An 18,801-nucleotide genomic window follows, 5' to 3' on the forward strand; every position below is an offset into this window, starting at 1 on the left:
TTTGCGTAATCACTTATTTACTAATACTGCTTTTTAGGTATCCAATTTAATACCTTGTCTTAACAATTCGACTTCTTAATGTAAGAATTTTTCATTCCTTTGCATTTCTCTTTCTCTATCTTCTGGCTAGATAAAGTGGTCTAATATCACTTGGTAATATTAGACCACTAACAATGACCACTAGTAATGAAATACTACATTTGATATTTTTAAAGAAAACGATGTCATGATTCTTTAAGTATAATACTGTGTAACCTATTTTATTATAGCCACATTAAAGGATTGCTAATCGTTTACTTTGTATTAGGTCGCAACATGGCGTGCGTAATAATGTACCGTAAATGGAACAGATTAAAAAGCACATGCAATTGTGACCTAGAAATATATCAGCAATCATAATATATTATGCACAACTGCTGCAAAACCACGCTAATAGTAATATTGATCATAATACTTATAAGATATATTTTTTATTGATTTATTATTCATTACGTGTTCTTTATCGATATTTAGGTATTATTATATGTAAATTAAATCATAATTAAACTTAGTCACGAAATTTAATATTCATGTAGAACATATCTATATGTACTTGAGGTAAAGAAGAACGTAGCTTATTTTTATCTATCAAACTAGCAAATCCAAGTAAAAAGTCATATGAAAGGGTTTCATTTATATATTTTGAAACTTGCTTTTTTATTAATTTTAATGCTGCGTAGTCTTTTAATTATTTTTCAAAATGTGAGAAAAAAAACATCACCCTCCTCTTATCTCCGAATTTTGTAAATCAAAACATAATTAATTAAAATTTATAAAGGAAAATATAAATATTACAAGAAAAATAAAACGATGTTTTAAACTAGCACTAAGTACAATTAAATTATTAATTAAACCTCCAAAAATAAAATTATTTTTGCGATGGGTGCTTTGGCCAAATTTACGACTTAAATTCGGAAATACTGATTTAAATAACACATTATTAGGTTATATCATAAAAAAATTCAATAAGGAGGTTGTTTTATATCATATACGTATGTATTATTAACTACTTATGTATAAATTTTCAATAGATTTTTAATGCTATATTTAGCCAATTAAGATGGAATTCCCAAAAATACAGATATTAAATTCTTATAGGGAAAAGGATACTTACATCCTAGTACTTTTTTAATGGATGATGATAAATAAGTAACCCCGCCTGCGCGGGGGGGGGGGAGGGATTATTAGTAATGCGGACTACTAGTTCCATTGCTAGCAATGGAACTAGTAGTCCGCATTCCCTGTCAGGTCGACCACGTTGTACCTCTAGAAATTATCGTGTTGAATTCCAGGTATATTCATAACGGTGGGTTAACGGACCTGCTTTCATCTTCACCTATCATCGCCAGCGTATATTATCGGGGTTACCATTTCATTGTCATCTATTAAAGAAAAAGCCCCACCTGCGCTATTTCCAAAGGAAACCACGTGGAGGTTGACTTAATAGGGTTTATTGGCAGCAATGGGGACTAACCTCGTCATTACTAACAGTCCCTTCCCCCCTATCCTAGTACTAGGTGTGGAATATTTTTCTTATGTACTATATAGAGTATGTCGTGTATGTTATGGTGAAGCATGGCAACTACTAGCAAAACCCTCATTATGAGGTAATTGTATGTTCAGCAGTGGACAGTTAACGGCTGATAAGATGATGATGACGTTATAATAATTACAATTTTTTAACACGGTTGTCTTGTAGTGATTTTATTTCTCTTGATAATTCGGTGTATTTTTGAACCGATGGCGAATATACAATATATTTAATTTTCTTTTATCTAAAGAAAACAAAAACTTTTTTAAGATATTTTATGTACGGAACTTACAGCGAGTGAGTTCGATCCAGGTTTGATCGATTTTATTTTTAATTAGTGAGAATTGTAACCCCGCCTGTACTGCCGTGACAGGGCCGCAATAAGAAATAATAGGTGAGAATGAAAGCAAGTCAGTTAGCGTGATAAATTTCACAAGAATTAACTACGATGATTTCCAAAGAGAACCGCGTGGAGGATTTTTTTTATGCAACTCAGAATAGCAAACAAGCTGACGGTCTATCTAATGGAAAATGCCAACCGTCGCCTATAGCAGTATATATGAGCACTACCATGGGGATAATAGAGTATACTGTTTTGCCCATGATAACTCCCATGCGTTGATCCAGACCTTGATCTGACTCTCAGTAGCAGTCTTAGGCCGTCAGTCTTACTTTATGTCCCCTAATTTGCGCTCTATCCCCATATTTATATACTCAGTGTGTCGAATACAGCAGACAACCCGCCACCCGTATCTAATAGGGAGGACGGGATGGACAAGATACCACCAACTATGAAAAAAAATGAACTCGATCTAACTAAAAGACATTACAGCCAATATACCCTATATTGCCAGTAATGGGATTGTTAAACCCCGTCACTAGCAATGCTTTTTCTCCCAGGTTTTAATATTAGGTTATAACCTAGTCTGACTTATCTCTCAATTGTTTTTGAATCTATTAATTTTTGGTTCGAATAGTAGAAAGAATAGCTCATTATAATCTGTAAAATTGACAGGTTTTATGCGTTCACTATAAGCATTCTGATTATGTAGGCTAAATCGCGCGTCAGTTTATTGTCAATTATGAAATACGTTTAGACATTTAATAAACTGTATGATTGAATAAAATTCAAACAACTAGGAGGTTAACAATCTCTCTTAGACGTATTGTAATACTATCTGATTTCAAAACTACATTAATAGTACGCCGTCAGCGAAGAAGCCATTAAACTGAACGAGTTATACAAAATGAATTCTGTTACGATGCATTCAAAGTGCAATACGTCTTGAATGTTAATAATAATAGTAATAAACTCTTTATTGCGAACAAAAAAGATGTATACAAGGTGTATTTAAATAGAATGTGCATATACAAAAGGCGGCCTTATCGCTAAAAGTAATCTCTTACAGACAACCGGGCAAAAAAATTAAATCAATCAATATATATAATAAAATCGTAACTGGTCGCTGCCTATAAGTGGAAGATGTATATGAAAATTTATTATGCGATAGAACTCAAAATAATGATTTTTAGAATCTTTGTGTGTTTGTCTGTACATTTATGCGCGCTAATCTCAGAAACGGCTCAACCGATTTGAATGCGGTTTACATTAATGCGTTGCAATTTGCTCTACTTAATATTTAGTGTTTATTTTATTTCAATCGATTCATAAATAAATCTAAAGAACCACATATAAAATTACCGAACACTTTAATTGGCTGAAACTTTATAAAGGTATTGCGTACGTAATTATCATGTAAGTATATAATACAGTATAAGATCGGATTTATGAAGTGTTCCAATGGGAATGATAGACGAGAATTACATAATTAGAAACAGGCAACGCCGCGGGAAACGTCTAGTAAGTACATATAATATAATAAGTGGATATAGTTTTAAGTATTTTAATTCGTCTATATTTTTTGTATCTTACGCCATATCTTAGTTAATTACGAAGCACTTTTATGAATAATATTTGGAATCGACAGAAATTTATATCAGGTTATTTCCTTATTAAAATTCTTATACATTACGAAATTGAATCATTATACTAAAATTAATTACACATCGTTCACTTGCTTTATATTATACTTACCTTCGTTATTCAAGTGAATACCTTATAAGAGAACAAAGTGCAGTAAAGTACTCTTTTGTTCTGTTTGTAACGGAACTTAATCCCAGCACACCCTCGCCGTGCTGGTGCGATTTAACGCCAACATGAAACTCGGCTCGTGATAAGTTGGTCGACTTTTTTAATATTTTGCACTATGATGGAACTGTGTTATTAGTGGAGTTATATCTACAGAAGTATGGATGTAAACAAATATAGTAAGTTGTATTTCCAAATATTGTGGTCACGACTCTAATCTCTGTGGGACTACCATGAAATCTAATTTCGAAGTTTATGGACGAAGTTTCGTACGTACAATGAACCCAGTTCATATCGAAATTCATACCATAGGCGGAGGGCAATGCTTAATTCGTCATAAAGCGTACCATAATTTCCAATTAATGTTTGAAATTGTATCATTTTGATAAAATGGAATAACGGAAGAAATGCTTCTTTCATTGTTTTAACCACTTTTTAGTATTAGTTTCATTCGCTACTGAAATGAAATGAAATGAGTTCTCTAGTTCCACTACTTTTTTTCAAATATTAATTTACATTTTAAATTTATAGTTATTAAACATTACATTAAGAGATACAAGAATGCTATAACAAAAATTCATTTTTTTTTAATGTGCTATATAACTTCTTTCTAGCCATTGCCAACTGTTGAACATGTTTAAATTTCAACAAACATATTTGAATTTGTCGTGATGGAAAAACGTTTTTTTAAGATTTTTGGAGTCTATAAATCAGGATTATACATCACAAGAACACGATGATTTCAATTATTCTTATAATTTCGTAAAAAACATACTGTAAATTTTTTGTTTCTAAATTTTGTACCAATAGTGACAGTTTGCGAAGCAAATCTTACATACAGAGCATCTATGAAGAACTCTCTATTGTTAGTTGTATGGGTCTCTCAGTCGTACGGGGGTTTTTCAACTCATGTATCTTTATTTAATAGATAGTAGACGCAGTGACACATTCATCAAACTAGCTTTTACTCGCGACTTCGCCTATTGAACCAAAATATATTGATTGTCCGGGATAAAGAATAGCCTATGACCTTTTCTATTCCAAATAGATTGTGTATAACAAATTTAATTACGATTGATTGACCTGAACTGATTGGCAAAAATAGAATATACGTATCTACTGACATTTATGAATAAAATATTCTATAATATATGTTTTTTTGTTATTATTAAATCAGCCTCTTACGCGCAAACTCGACGAGTTCAAGTCAACCGAACAATCTGGCTTCCGAAAGGTCTTTAGCACCATAGATCACATATATACGTTACGGCAGATTATACAGAAGACCGAAGAATAAAATCTGCTACTACCTCTGGCGTTTGTAAACTATGAAAAAGTCTTTGATTCGGTCGAGACCTAAATAGTACTAGAGTCCCTCCAACGGTGCTAGATTGACTAAAGGTATATCGATGTGTTGAAGTATATGTACAGTGACCCTACGATATCTATTCGAGTACAGAAAGAGAGTACGAAACTCATCCCGGTGCATAAAATATGCAAGACAGGCTAACGTCATATCCCCGAAACTCTAAACAGCTGCATTGGAAGACGTTTTCAAACTTTTGGACAGGAAAAGATATGGTATAAACATTAATAGCGAATACATCACTCATCTTCGATTTGTCTATTAAATTTTCCTACTATACTTATTACTATAATACATTTATACTTAATTATATGACAATAATGCCATTTAGGGGATTTTTTCAGACTTTTTACCTTTAGTATTTTATTGTAGTATCTATATCTAAAGTTTAAAAATAAGAACAATCTTAAAGTTTTATTTTAATATATAACTATTGGTTTATTTTACGTGTAATTAGGTCGAGAAAACTCAACTAATTGATCGGTAGTTATTATATTAAAACATAATATGTACTTACGAAACTTTAAACAATAAAATCTTAGAATTGTTAAGTTTTACTACGTAACATATCTATGGTTAGTATATTTCAACTGTGGTATATTTATAGTTTTATTCGTTCACTTTAAAAGGTTATAGCGTCAATAAAAAGCTTAAGAAAATATTTTTATGTACAAATGCCATGCTCAGGACGTAGTGCCTCGTAAAGAAAACGTGTCTTAACATAGCTCCTTTGTCAAGTTCGAACGTTCATAGACTTGATATGGATTTTACGTGAAAATCACAAGACATGCACAAGTAGGTAACGTAATGTATTATAAAGTAATAAACACAAATATATAATACACTAAAAATAGAGAATTCTTTACTATGTTTACTCGATTTTACAAATAAAGTAATCACCTCTTATCGTCAAATAATAATTTACTGATTAGTATTATAATCTATTGTATATAAAAATGTAAAAGTTTAAATATTAGTCATGCTTTGTGACCGACTGTATAAATGAATTTGAATAAAATTTGACAATATGATCAAACCATACCCTTATAATTGATATTTACTTATAGAAAAACTTATTTTAATTGACATGATAAAATCTGCGGATTGTAGCTAGTAAATTGTAAATTCAAGTTATTTACCTAACTTTTCTAATCTGATTTAAAAGTAAATCCTAATGAAATCGATGCATTTAAACGTGTGGACACTCACATCATCAGGTTACAGAACAAATTCCTTCGGGTACATACAAAATACCGTCGTAGCTTAATAACATCGTAATACCTGCGAACGAATTTATACCCTCCAATAATAGAGTTATAGTTCAATATCATAATGAACAATCTTGTGGCTACTTTCTGCTGTATCAATATTACAATAGACTTTATGAGTTAATGCTGAAAGTATAAAATCCTGTACTGGAGATGAAGTATGGGTCTTGATTGCAGCCAACGCTTTACACACAGGTTTATGACGTACCACTCTCTCGGTAATTGCGCTTGGTGCAAGCCCATGTATTTCGAGCTCGAATGCAATTTAATTCATAGTCCACATTCTCATCTCCAGTCGGACAATGCGACGGTACAAGCTAATTTGTCACAGCAAACTTTATCTCTTTCCACATTTCATTTCTGTGATGCAAATTGTAGAAAGGATATTTGTTTGTAATATTCTGACAACATCTCCGCTGAAGTACTAATATTCTTATTATAAATTTCATATTCGATTCTTGATTAAATTAATGAACCTTTATAAATTTTGTTTCGGGTAAACAGGATATCTACTCGTATCTTGCGGTGTACCTATGAAGCTGTAGAAGCCAAGTTGTGAACTTAGAAGATGAAGACTTAGGCACTTCGAGCGAAGCTGAAGCACTTCGCTCTGTTGTTAGTAAACTCTCTCACATCAAAGGATAGTTGTTGCGATAGAACATCGAATAAGTATCACTGATGTGTATAGCCAAGTATATTCAAATCTTATGTCGAAGTCGAATTATACTTGATATTATATTTTATGTCTTCTTGATTAGTAAGACTGTTGCTTCTCGATGGTTTTAAGTTTTTTTTGTACCACTGAGGTGGCAAACAAGCATACGACCCACCTGACGGAAAGCGGTTACCGTAGCATATGAACGCCTGCAATACCAGAGGCATTACGCGCGTGTTGCCGACCTTGAAGAAACCTCTTTAGCCCCCTTTTGAAGAACTCAATGCTGTAGTTTCTTGAGAAAACTTTGGCAGGAAGCTCATTCCATAACCTGAGTGTTCGTGGAAGAAGATATCTCTGAAACCACGTTGTACGCGACCATTAAGTTACAATAATAATATAATATATCTTTATTAAGTTTTAAGCTGTGTGATGAAAATATTTACTATAGAATTATAATAATTGTTCTTACTATTTTATGTAGTAACCTTATTATAATCATTAGAAATTTTACTATTGGCCATACAAAGATTTGAGTATTTGAACGTATCAAAAAATCTATTTAATGAAAAAATAAACATAAATTATACATATCACTCACATTTATACTAACAAACTTAAAAACAAAAATTGATATACAGAAGGATTAGCATATATCATGCTTTATATAGACAGTCATGAGATACAAATAACAAGAATAATAAACAAACCTATTTTGTAAAATGTTATGTCTCCCATATAACCATTAAATGACAGCCAGGAATTTAACAGAAGAATTTTATATCTATAATGATGCAGATGATTATGCGAACCGCCTGAAGGTGTTATGCATAGCAGTCATTCTTACCTATGAACTCTTGCAACACGAGAAATATTCCTCGCACGTTGCCAACCCTTGACTTAGTCTGGTATTTTTGATACAACTACAGAGAATTACTACGGGGTTTAAATTCCGACGCGTAGCTATGGGGAAATGGAAAAGCAAATAATGTTTATTAATAAAAAATATTGACAATACTTTTGTATTAAGAGAACTTACTACTACCAAGGTATCAAAATGATATACCTACTAAAATTTTCCAGAAATAGAAGAACTGTGTATAAAAAATGCATAATTGCGAATCTTATAACAGGACAGTTTTTAATCGTTTATTATAACAGTATATATATTTTTATAGAGTATGATATTAGTGATTAAAGGTTTATCACTAATATCATCATACAAATCAATGTTTATAATTTGATAGAAACTTATAAAAAAAAAAAAACACAATAAGGATTTTAATTCTGCTATATTTTTTAAATTCTGAAATAATATGAGGAGAATTATAAATATTTTTGTAGCAATTTTTTGTTTGTGATTATATAACACTTAAGACAAAGCCATAAGAAAAATCACTTCATGGATTTCTATCTATCTGGTTCAGTAATTGATAAACGTTTTATTCTATGAAAAAAAATAAGGTTCCATTAAAATAATACTTAAATAACGTTGAAGATTATCGACCGTACGAAAGATATGTTTATATTCCTATTGGCCTACAGAGAAAAATTGACAAATGGACGTTTTCGTAGGTACATTTGTTTGCTAGAAATTTGTGGGCCTGTTGCCAACTGGCGATACAGTTCTTGTGTAGAGCAGAGCGAAGCGTGTGCCAAGTAGATACAGCCTCCGTTAGATATCAACTGTGGCGCAATACTGCAGAACTAAATAATATAATACTGGCTATACTATTTAATATTCATGAATTAAAAAGCATACGTAATTTTTTTTGTGTCATTTTCAATAATTTCACTGATTCATCACCATCATCATTTTAGCCATTATCAGTCCACTGCTGAACATAAAAAAGGGTCCTAAGCCACCTGCATCCATTGACTCCCTGCAATACATTTCAGGTCGTCACTCATTTGTTAAATTCATTAGTCATTTCACTTTTTAGTTAAAGGAAATTCATATTATCAGACATCAGTCTTCCTTAATGGAATTCTTAAAATAGCGAAACAATTGCTATCTATATATCCTACCGCTGCCGTGTGGTCCAGGCATAGAATGGGCCACACCTTACCCGTGGGTGCCTAAATCTAGTGTTCTCGGCACATAATGGTCGAGACATATGCAGCAGTGGCCCTCTTAAAACATCATCAAAGCCTGACTGAGGTTACCAAGCCACCTGCTAAGCATGACAACTACTCGCAACCTCCCTCCCCTGTTATAGGAGTACTATCTTCAACTATAGAAAATTAAGTTTGACAATTGTTGGCGGGTAAATTTGTTCATCTATGAAGGAATTAAGGAAAACTACATAAGTGATGATAAATTTGTAATTTAATTATCAGATGTTTTACAGATCTAAAAACTGTTTAATAGTGTGTGTATATTCTTAACGTACGAAGTATAATTTCAATAATTATCAGTCAATAATTTCCATCAATATACTTGACAAGAAAAATATAAGCAGCTAGCTAACTAATCGCGGCATTTTCCACATAAATAATATTCCAAGGACTTTGTGTATTAATCTAGAACAACGTCTACCTATTTTTTTTTTATTTGTTTAATACATTTATGCATAATAAAAATTCACATTTATAATGTTTGAAGAATAATACAAAACTATTAAGAAAATAAAATTATTTTTTTTTCTAATTTATTCTTCAGATTCAATATAATATTTATAAACCAGATTTTAGGTATATATTTAAAATGTACTTGAAAGAAAGAAATAAAAGGAAGAAAACAGAGTAAATAAATTGTCAAGAAGACAATTCACAAGACAGAGTAGTATCCACTTTTAAAGCCTTGACTCTAGGGTTGCTTTGGTTAAGGATGTGAATATTTCAGCATTGTACCGGAACTATAGAATATAGAATACCTTTTTAGTCATAGAATTGACTTTGACCCAAACAAAAATAGCTTCAGCAAGCATACAGAGGAACTTAAATATTTCAAATACAACGACAGTTACAGTCTATTATTGTGCGTTCTTGCACCCATTACACTTGCATATGAAGAATATTTGGAGTTTTGAGGTTAATTTCGATGAAGAATCAAAGTGGCCAATGAACTTCAAATTCATTAATCACATTTTTAAGCAACTTTGAATTATTAACAAGGAGGTCTGCCTTATTGAAAGTGGTTTATTTATTTATTTAGTCATATGGTTTATCAGTCTTTCTTGTAATTATTGTAAGGTAGCAATATCATTATCGTTATTGTTCAGGGAGAACAAATCTTTTTTTTTTTTTTTTTATATACAACTTAGAATGGCAAACAAGCTGACGGCCCACCTGATGGAAAGTGGTAACCGTCGCCTATAGACATGAGCAGTACCATGGACATAACAGAGTATTCTGTTTCGCCCATGAGACCCCCATGCGTTGCCATTCCTGAGGACTCAGGTGTTATTCCTCTGTACCCAGTAAATTCACGCCATATCCCACCCTTCAAACCGAAACACAGCCATGCAAACACAACTGCTTCACGGTTGAAACACGAATGGGACAGAGGTACCCAAGCAATCGACTTTTGTACAAAGTCTCCCTCTGGTCTGCAGAATTACCCTCGTACTTATATCATGGGCAGTCTTGTATAATATGGCCAATATCTTGTGTTGGAGTACCACAATCGTAATTTTATATTGTCAAACTAAAGCAACATGATATATCTAAAAAGAGTACAAAAATAACATACTACTAACAACTTGCTGGAAATACGTGGAATACTTATCTTATTATTTGGCAACACAACTTTTGAAATTAATAGTGATAACTAGTTCACTATCCTTTATATTTCATATACTCGTAAAGGGAAGTGGAGTTAATGACCTCTCAACTTTTGAGATAAAATTAGCACTCGATACGAGTACATCAAATTATAGTCTTGCGAGTGATTGTCCACAGATTGCCCACACAATTGGAAAATAATATTCTGTTTTTTTTTTTTTTTTACTGTCGTCTATAGACGATATTATATTTTATTATATTATGTATTGACATTAAGGTAAAGGTCAGATATGGTTATGATATTACCTTATAATATATAATACAACGATAATAGCGTCGTGGCTAAGCACGTATAGCTGATACATCAAACGTTGTTGGGAGCACGTCTTGTCAACAAAATGCTTATTTTCTTTATGATTTGCTGTATATAATGGATGAAATATCTGCTCTTTTGCAAACAAAAATACCTTTTTAATAATAACGTCTATAGTATAATTAGATTACTTATTATTATGTGTAGATTTAAGATAGTGAAATATGTATATTTACATATAGCTCGTAAATATAATGTAGAAATTCATAATCTTCCTACCCTTATCCCAATTATTATTTGGGGTCGGCGTAATATATATTTTTCTTTCATTTTTCTCTCTCCGCAGTCATTTCCGCATGCACTCCCAGTCTGGTCGTATCATCTTTCACTTAGCCCATCCATGTCGTTTTAGGTCTTCCTCTACCATTATAGCTATCCATATTCATAATGAACGCCTTTCTTAAAACAAGCTCCTCATTCCTGCGCATCACGTGTCTATACTAGTACAGTCGGGTACTCTTTCACTTTTTTTAAGCTTTATTAATATAATGTATAAACTATGAATCAAGAACTGGACTAGAAGAGTTCGTGTTCTTTATCTAGTTTAAATTATGAAAATTTATTACTTTTATTGTTATTATAACTAAATATTAATAAAAATACTTTAATCCATAAAATTAAGTAAATTTCTTCGATTATTCATTTTCCCGTGTCTACATACATATGTATGAAGTTCCCAAATTATATACATATATGTATTGGATTCATCTTACAAAAGATACGTCTTTCTGTATATCTATAATCTTCTGTGGAAAAAGATTCTGTGAAATTTTTTTATGTGGAACAATTTTAACATTAACATTAAAAATTTGAGGTCAGAAGGGAAAAAAATGTTGGGACACTTGATACGACACGTCGAACTTATGAACATTATAATAGAAGGTAAGACAGAAGGACGAAGGGAAAGAGGGAGACCAAGGTGTAGTTATATCAGGCAGATCAAGAAAAAAGTTGGTGTTGTGTCGTATCAAGAGATGAAGAGACTCGCTGAAAATCGTGGTGAGTAGCAAGAGCTCCACCGACAAGAGCGCAGCTCTTAAATAGGATAGATAGATTAAAAATTAAAGAATAAAGTGTTTCACTTTTAAAATAATTTTAATAAATGTGTGTTCTTATTTAAATTACATTGGCTTTGTTTTTTTTTTTTATTATTTCATATTCTGCATTGTGACCCCGGCATAGAATGGGCAAACTCTTTCTGTCCCGTTAGTATCGTAAGAGGGGACTAAGGGAACTTAATGGTCGAGATACTGTTGTCCATACCTACCAAAGCTCAATTGCGGTTGCCAACCCGCCTGCCAAACGTAGTGACTCCTGGTAAAATGGGGGGAGAAAGAAATTGTTAGTGATGAAGTCTGATTCCTATTAATAGCAATACAGGGTGTGTCAGGTCGACCTCCACGTGGTTCCCCCTGGAAATGATCGTGATTAATTCTAGTGGAATTCGTCACGATGGGCTAACTGACTTGCTTTTTCATCGTTACCTATCATCCTTCACTGGTGGCTCGCCAGCGTATACGGATAGCGCAGGCGGGGTTACCATTCCATTATCACACATAAAAAAAAACCCGTCCTCCCCAAGGAGGAGGTCTATATTCAACAGTAGATATTTAACGGCTAATTTGACGATGATGATGATGATGAATCATTGGATATAAGGTTTCATAAAATAAAAAGTATTTGCAGGATATTCAGTTATCAATCAATACACATAATAAAATCGTAACTGGTCACTGTCTGTACAAGGAAAATATATAAGAAAAACTATTATAGGGGGGCTTTATGAATGCAACAGAATGTCTTTTTCTGTACGTTTGTGCGCGCTAATCTCAAAAAAGTGTTAACCGATTTGAATGCGGTTTAGACTAGTGTATTGCGGTTAGTTCCATTTAACATATAGTGTTTACTATATTTAAATCGGTTAATAAATAAAATAGTTATATCAATATAAAAAGTCACATATAAAATGCTATAAAATACCGATTAATTGGCTGAAACTTTATAGAAGTATTAGGTACGTAATTATATATAAGACCGGGGAAATGGCTAGTTATAAATATTATCTATTATTTTGATACTTTAGATATTGTATTCATATAATACTAGTTTTAACCGGCAACTTCGCTCGCATCACTGGGATATGTTGATTGATCGGAGAAATTAATAATATGTATCACAAATACAACGTGTGTGTCAAATTTCATGATAATTAGTTGAGCCGTTAAAGTACCGAGAGACAAGGAACAAACTTATTCTTGTTGTTATTTTTATATCTACGAGTATAATATTAGTAAAGATTTGAAATGAAAATGACGACTGCAGCGACATCCATCACTATTTTTAAACGATCCGTATCACTTATACGGAAACATGGAACTTTCTTTAGTAAAAGTCAGCTTTCATAAATCCCTTGTGAAAATAAATGGGACCAATACCTTTTCTAAGTACGAAGCGGATTTTATCTATCGTCCCGACCAAAGCACCGGAGAATCTAAACGTTTCAGTTTTATCCTGAGCCATGGAACTTAAATCCTTTGCTTGATATACGACTTATGATTTTTTATAATAGAAAGTTTATATATTATACACAATACATAAGATCCTGCTTGCGACATTGCGCTATTACAAAAGCACTAAGAACTTTCTAGTTAAAATGGAAACAGAGTGCATAATTTTATTAAGTAAAACGCTTTTTCAACAGATGGCGTTGTGTAATTTGTTTGGTTTGCAAGTGTATTTTATGAAACCAATACTAGTATGAAAAGTTTTAAAAGCAAATAAGTACATTTTACTATGCAAAAAAAAGGCCCTTAAAGGCCACAAAATAGTGAATGAGTGGAATAGCTTTGTAGACGAGATATTTTATAACATTGAAAGTATTTAGAGCACGACATTTTGTATCTGTTAGATCTTGCTTGCAATAAACAGCTTTAATAGTTACAAAATTAAAATGGGACCAACCTGGGAGTAATATATTTTAAATAAACTGTTGGGACTTAACAATCCCGCCGTGACTACAACACGGTGCATTCCACGTTGAAACATCGGCAATAAAAAATGTATATAATCAGATATGTAGGTACAACTTACCTACAATCGTATTAAATCTCGATAGTGTATTTTTTTTAATAGACGATAGTGGAATGGTAATCTCGCTTGCGCTAGCAGTATATACTGGCGGGACAGCAATGAAGATGATAGGTGAGGATGAAGCAGGTCAGTCGACCCACTGTGAAGAATCTAATAATAAATTAATCACGATAGTTCCTAGGAGGAACCACGAGGTGGTGGACCTGACAAGATATATTGTAAGCCATGATAGTGTATTTAAATAATGTTTTTACAACATGATAATTAAAAAATGTTGGGATTACACTTTTAGATTGTAAAAGGTATTAATAAAATCGGTTTAGAATTAATGAATTAAATTCTCCTTCTGGATAATGTTTAATATGATTTTCGAAATGAATTATTTCTATAATGTTGTATGAGAACATTACAGAATTATGACATATATAATGCTTATATATTACCATTCCTGATGAGTTCAGTATAATACTTTTATTCCTTTAACATCAGTTTATTCCAAAATTAATTATTTTTTAATAATATGTTATTTATGTTTTCGACTGCAACTTTAACCAAAAATAATGTACAAGAAATTGGCTATTTCCGTTGCATACATTCTTTGTAAAAGGTTTTGAAATGAAATAGTATAATTATGAAATATTTAATGTTTGTATACACGACAATACAATGATAAGTACGAGTTTATAAGTACATAAAAAAGTACACTGAATATTATAGTTTTATTACTGGCAGATAAATTATGTCTACTTATAAGGTATAATGAGATAAATTTATATTAGTCAGATATTATATTTCGTAGTTACGGTATACTTATCTATATAAAGATTGCTTGTTAATGATACAGCTTTTATACGTCTAAAATAGCGTACCTGTCAAAAGTTACCAGTTATATAACGTTTAACCAAAAAATATGTATCATTCAATCATTTAATCAATCAATTATTTTAATTGCTGAAAATAAATGTTACAAAGATAACCTTTTTATAATTTATTAATATATATAAATAAAAATAAATGTATTATTAAAAAAAAAACATTACATTTATTAGTGACATAAATCTATCAAAGTTAAAATTACCAAGTATAATAGAGTAACAAATTAATATAATTACTAAACGCTAATATTTCTTTTTTTAATCAGTTTTAAAAAGAAATAAACAGTAAATTTTAGTGTCAAATTTATATTAAAGTATATTTGAGCACGCAAATGACAATTTGTATAATTAAAATACCCATAGCTACTATATTAAATATATCTTTGATGTCATTAAATTTATGTGGTAATGCTATAAGAATAGGATGGTAATACATACTACTATTACTTCAATTTAAGAAGTTTCTATTTCAATATTATTTCTATAAACAATTCCTTTTGGCCACTTAATAAAATACATATTAAGACATTTATAATCAGACCGGGTTCACGATACGTTTTAATACTTATTTATCTATGACTAGAAGTACTTAAGCTTAGTTAAATCTACATTATAATAAATTACTAAAACAAACTTTTAGTACGATAATGATACAATCTCAGAAGAATTATTATGCAGTCTGGGTATAATGTAAAGACATTCATTGATATTTGAGAAGTGTTTTATTTAGAACTGCACGTACTATGTGCGTTCTGCAATTCGATATCCTAAAATTTGACAATTATTTCTTTAAATGTGATATAAATATTGACAGATGTTTTGGCAGCCAAAAACGCCACATGCGGTGACACTATTTTAATATTTTGTTTTTATTATATTGTAGAATCCTAAATCAAAATCCAGCCAAAATGTCTATCTACGTCAAGTCTCATAAGTCTTATGAGGCAGCCAAAAAGGTTGTGGAAAGCTATTCTTTCTATCCAATTGCCTCTCCTGTCTGCTATCCTTATTCTTGCTTAATTCAATTGTATAATTCGTCTAGTGCGTACATACCAACTTGTACCCATTCATCTATTCCCAAGAATTGGAATATGGTTATCTGTACATTATATGCTAATCTAGGTTTTCCCCGGTGACTACAGTTTTTGATTTTTTACATTTATATCTATTTCATTATTTTCTTAGATTATATAGATGGAATATCGAGCCTCAAAAATGGATCAACGTTTTGTCAGCTAATTGTCAAATAAGCTGACTCCTTTTTTCTATCAGTATTCTATATATTTACTTATAAAATGTATAATAAAATTAGTATTTACGTATTAAAAATTCCCAGAATTTATAAAATAAAATAATTATAGAAGTTTTAGGGAGTCAAGCATAACTATTTATCACGCAAATTTGTATAAAAAAGTTGACTCTATTTACTCGAATTTTTCTATGGAGACACTCTATCTATATAATCTAAAGTTATTTCATTACTATTTTCAAGCGTTCGAATTATTGCAATATGTCCTTTCTTATGTTTACACAATTTGTTTTCTATTGCCTAGTAGATCTATTGTGGTTTACTAGGCTTACAAAGCAATTTAGAGTACGAGTAAGCTAACTAGAAGTAATTTTTGGCTTCAATGGTAAATTCAAAATTGCTAATTGTATTTTAACTATTAATTAGTTCGGGACAATTTAATTCATAACATTAGTTGTCATTTGACAATTTATTCGTCTTTATGTAGAAAGTATTTATGTTATTGTAGCTTATAAAGTAACAACTTAGAATTCTAATATATCTATAGTATATCTAAAGCGTAGTACATATACTCAAATTTGTAATCATGTTATGACACTATTTAGCATATGACAGTTGTCATATTTAAACTAATATAAATAATATGTATTATATGTATCAGTATCAATATTATATTGATTGCAAACTTATGAACTTTTTATATCAAGAGCATTCAGACAAAAATGTGTCTACTTTTTTCAATACTCCTAAATGATTATTTAAATGATCATAAATAAGTTTTAAAATAATCACAGACATAAGTCTATAACTAAATATTTAATTACTACTTTATATTTTGTTTTTAAAATCTATCAATACTTTTTTACGATCATATATAAAAAATTCGGTTAATAAAAATGTATCTTTTTTATGAATATAAATAATTTACTTTTATAGCACTAAATTATCTTTAAAATTATAAAATCATTAATTTCCGTAAAATGATAGAAAATTTAAATACTATCGTATAAATGATGGATTATGAAGCATATCCATAATTAACCTATAACGCCATTGAATATTCTAATAAATTTATGATATAAAAATTACATGCAACTTGTCTTACTTTTAATCTTACTATATTTTAATATTAATTTACATTATATTTTTTAGAGTTCCGTACCAATAAGAAGAAATGAACTTATACAAAGACACTAATTATGTCTATCCGTCTTTTCTATTACACAATGATATAGTTACAACAGTTTTTGAGAAAATCGTTTACAAATAATTTAGATTATACAATCTGATTTTTATTCAATTTAAGGAATCATCTTACATTAATAACCATATTAATATGGTTATAGGTTTAAACTCTTTATAATTACGAGCCAGTTTTTTATCTCTTTAATTAAAATTTGGCATACCTACGTGTAGCAATCGAATTGTTAAAGAAAGTAACATATTTTTTTTTGTATTTTACTCACGAGTAAAGTTTTGGCCACAGCTAGATATTATATATAGAAAACAAAAACTTCTTTACATTATTCCGTACGGAACCCTAAGTGTACTTGTCTGTTTGCTACTCGACTTATTTTTTACTCTAATCATTCTCTTTCTTATCGTAAATCAAATCGACTAATTTAAAAGTTATTTTATATAAAAAATGGGACGCAAATAAATGATAATTGTATTTTAGACAATTTTTAACTAATTTTTAGTTTAAAATTTTAAATATTTTCGATATCATGATATTAAAATTATTTAATAATAACAAAGAGTAAACATCTATCGAAGACTTGTTATTACTTTACTACCCTATTCTGTTTCAAATAAAATAAAACATAAAAGTGAAGAGCTCTTTTTGTATCACGAGCAATTAAATTTTTTTCTTAATTTCTCTAAATAATAGTTTTAATTTTTTTTTTCACGAAATATAATTAGAATAAAAACAGATGATGGCATGAAATATCTACGAGTATGTAGCTGTTATAGTCTTTATCCACCCATCATCACCAGTTCAACCTACTCATCTACTTCTGAACACGAGTTCATATTTCATCACAAACGTTCAAATAAAAAGAAGTTTTTTAGTTGCTGTTGTTTTCCATAGGCATCTAAACTAACTATGTTTATGATATTGGTGTTTATAGTTGATAGAGATCCACAGCGTTGTTAGGCGGTTTCGATATGGACGAGCGGCGTACATTGGCACCGCCGCCCTTCTCTGAGGATCAGACGTGCGTGAAGCTAGCGTGGACAGCATCCTCTTGGGAGATTTGAGTGCCAGCAGTGAAATACTGAAAATTACAAACATAACATTATTTAAAACATGTTTTGTTAGCTTTTTGCTATCTCTTGTAAATTTCTTTCTAAGAGCATGATTTTGCCTCAAAAGAAACCTTATTTGTGACTTTAAATACAATTTCTAACTGTTTCGACTATATGTTGATAATTAGTTACTCCTGAAATCAAACCAGATATTTTTTTTTACTTTACAC

The 18,801-nt window shown here is 30.8% G+C and overlaps 1 protein-coding gene across 2 annotated transcripts in view; it reads right to left on the bottom strand.

The window, feature by feature from the left end:
- Positions 1 to 14,841: 14,841 nt before the first annotated feature.
- The window catches only part of LOC113520095 (glutamate receptor 1-like), a 109,249-nt gene continuing 105,289 nt past the window's right edge, over positions 14,842 to 18,801 (bottom strand). For both annotated transcript variants that reach the window (XM_052896651.1, XM_052896652.1), the window contains one exon: positions 14,842 to 18,600. In XM_052896651.1, coding sequence (XP_052752611.1) covers positions 18,535 to 18,600 — 66 coding nt within the window. In that variant the 3' untranslated portion in view covers positions 14,842 to 18,534. The remainder of the gene's footprint in view (positions 18,601 to 18,801) is intronic.

The sequence above is a fragment of the Galleria mellonella genome, unplaced genomic scaffold, assembly GCF_026898425.1.
Source record: "Galleria mellonella isolate WM207_F2 unplaced genomic scaffold, CSIRO_AGI_GalMel_v1 utg33, whole genome shotgun sequence".
Lineage (NCBI taxonomy): Eukaryota > Metazoa > Arthropoda > Insecta > Lepidoptera > Pyralidae > Galleria > Galleria mellonella.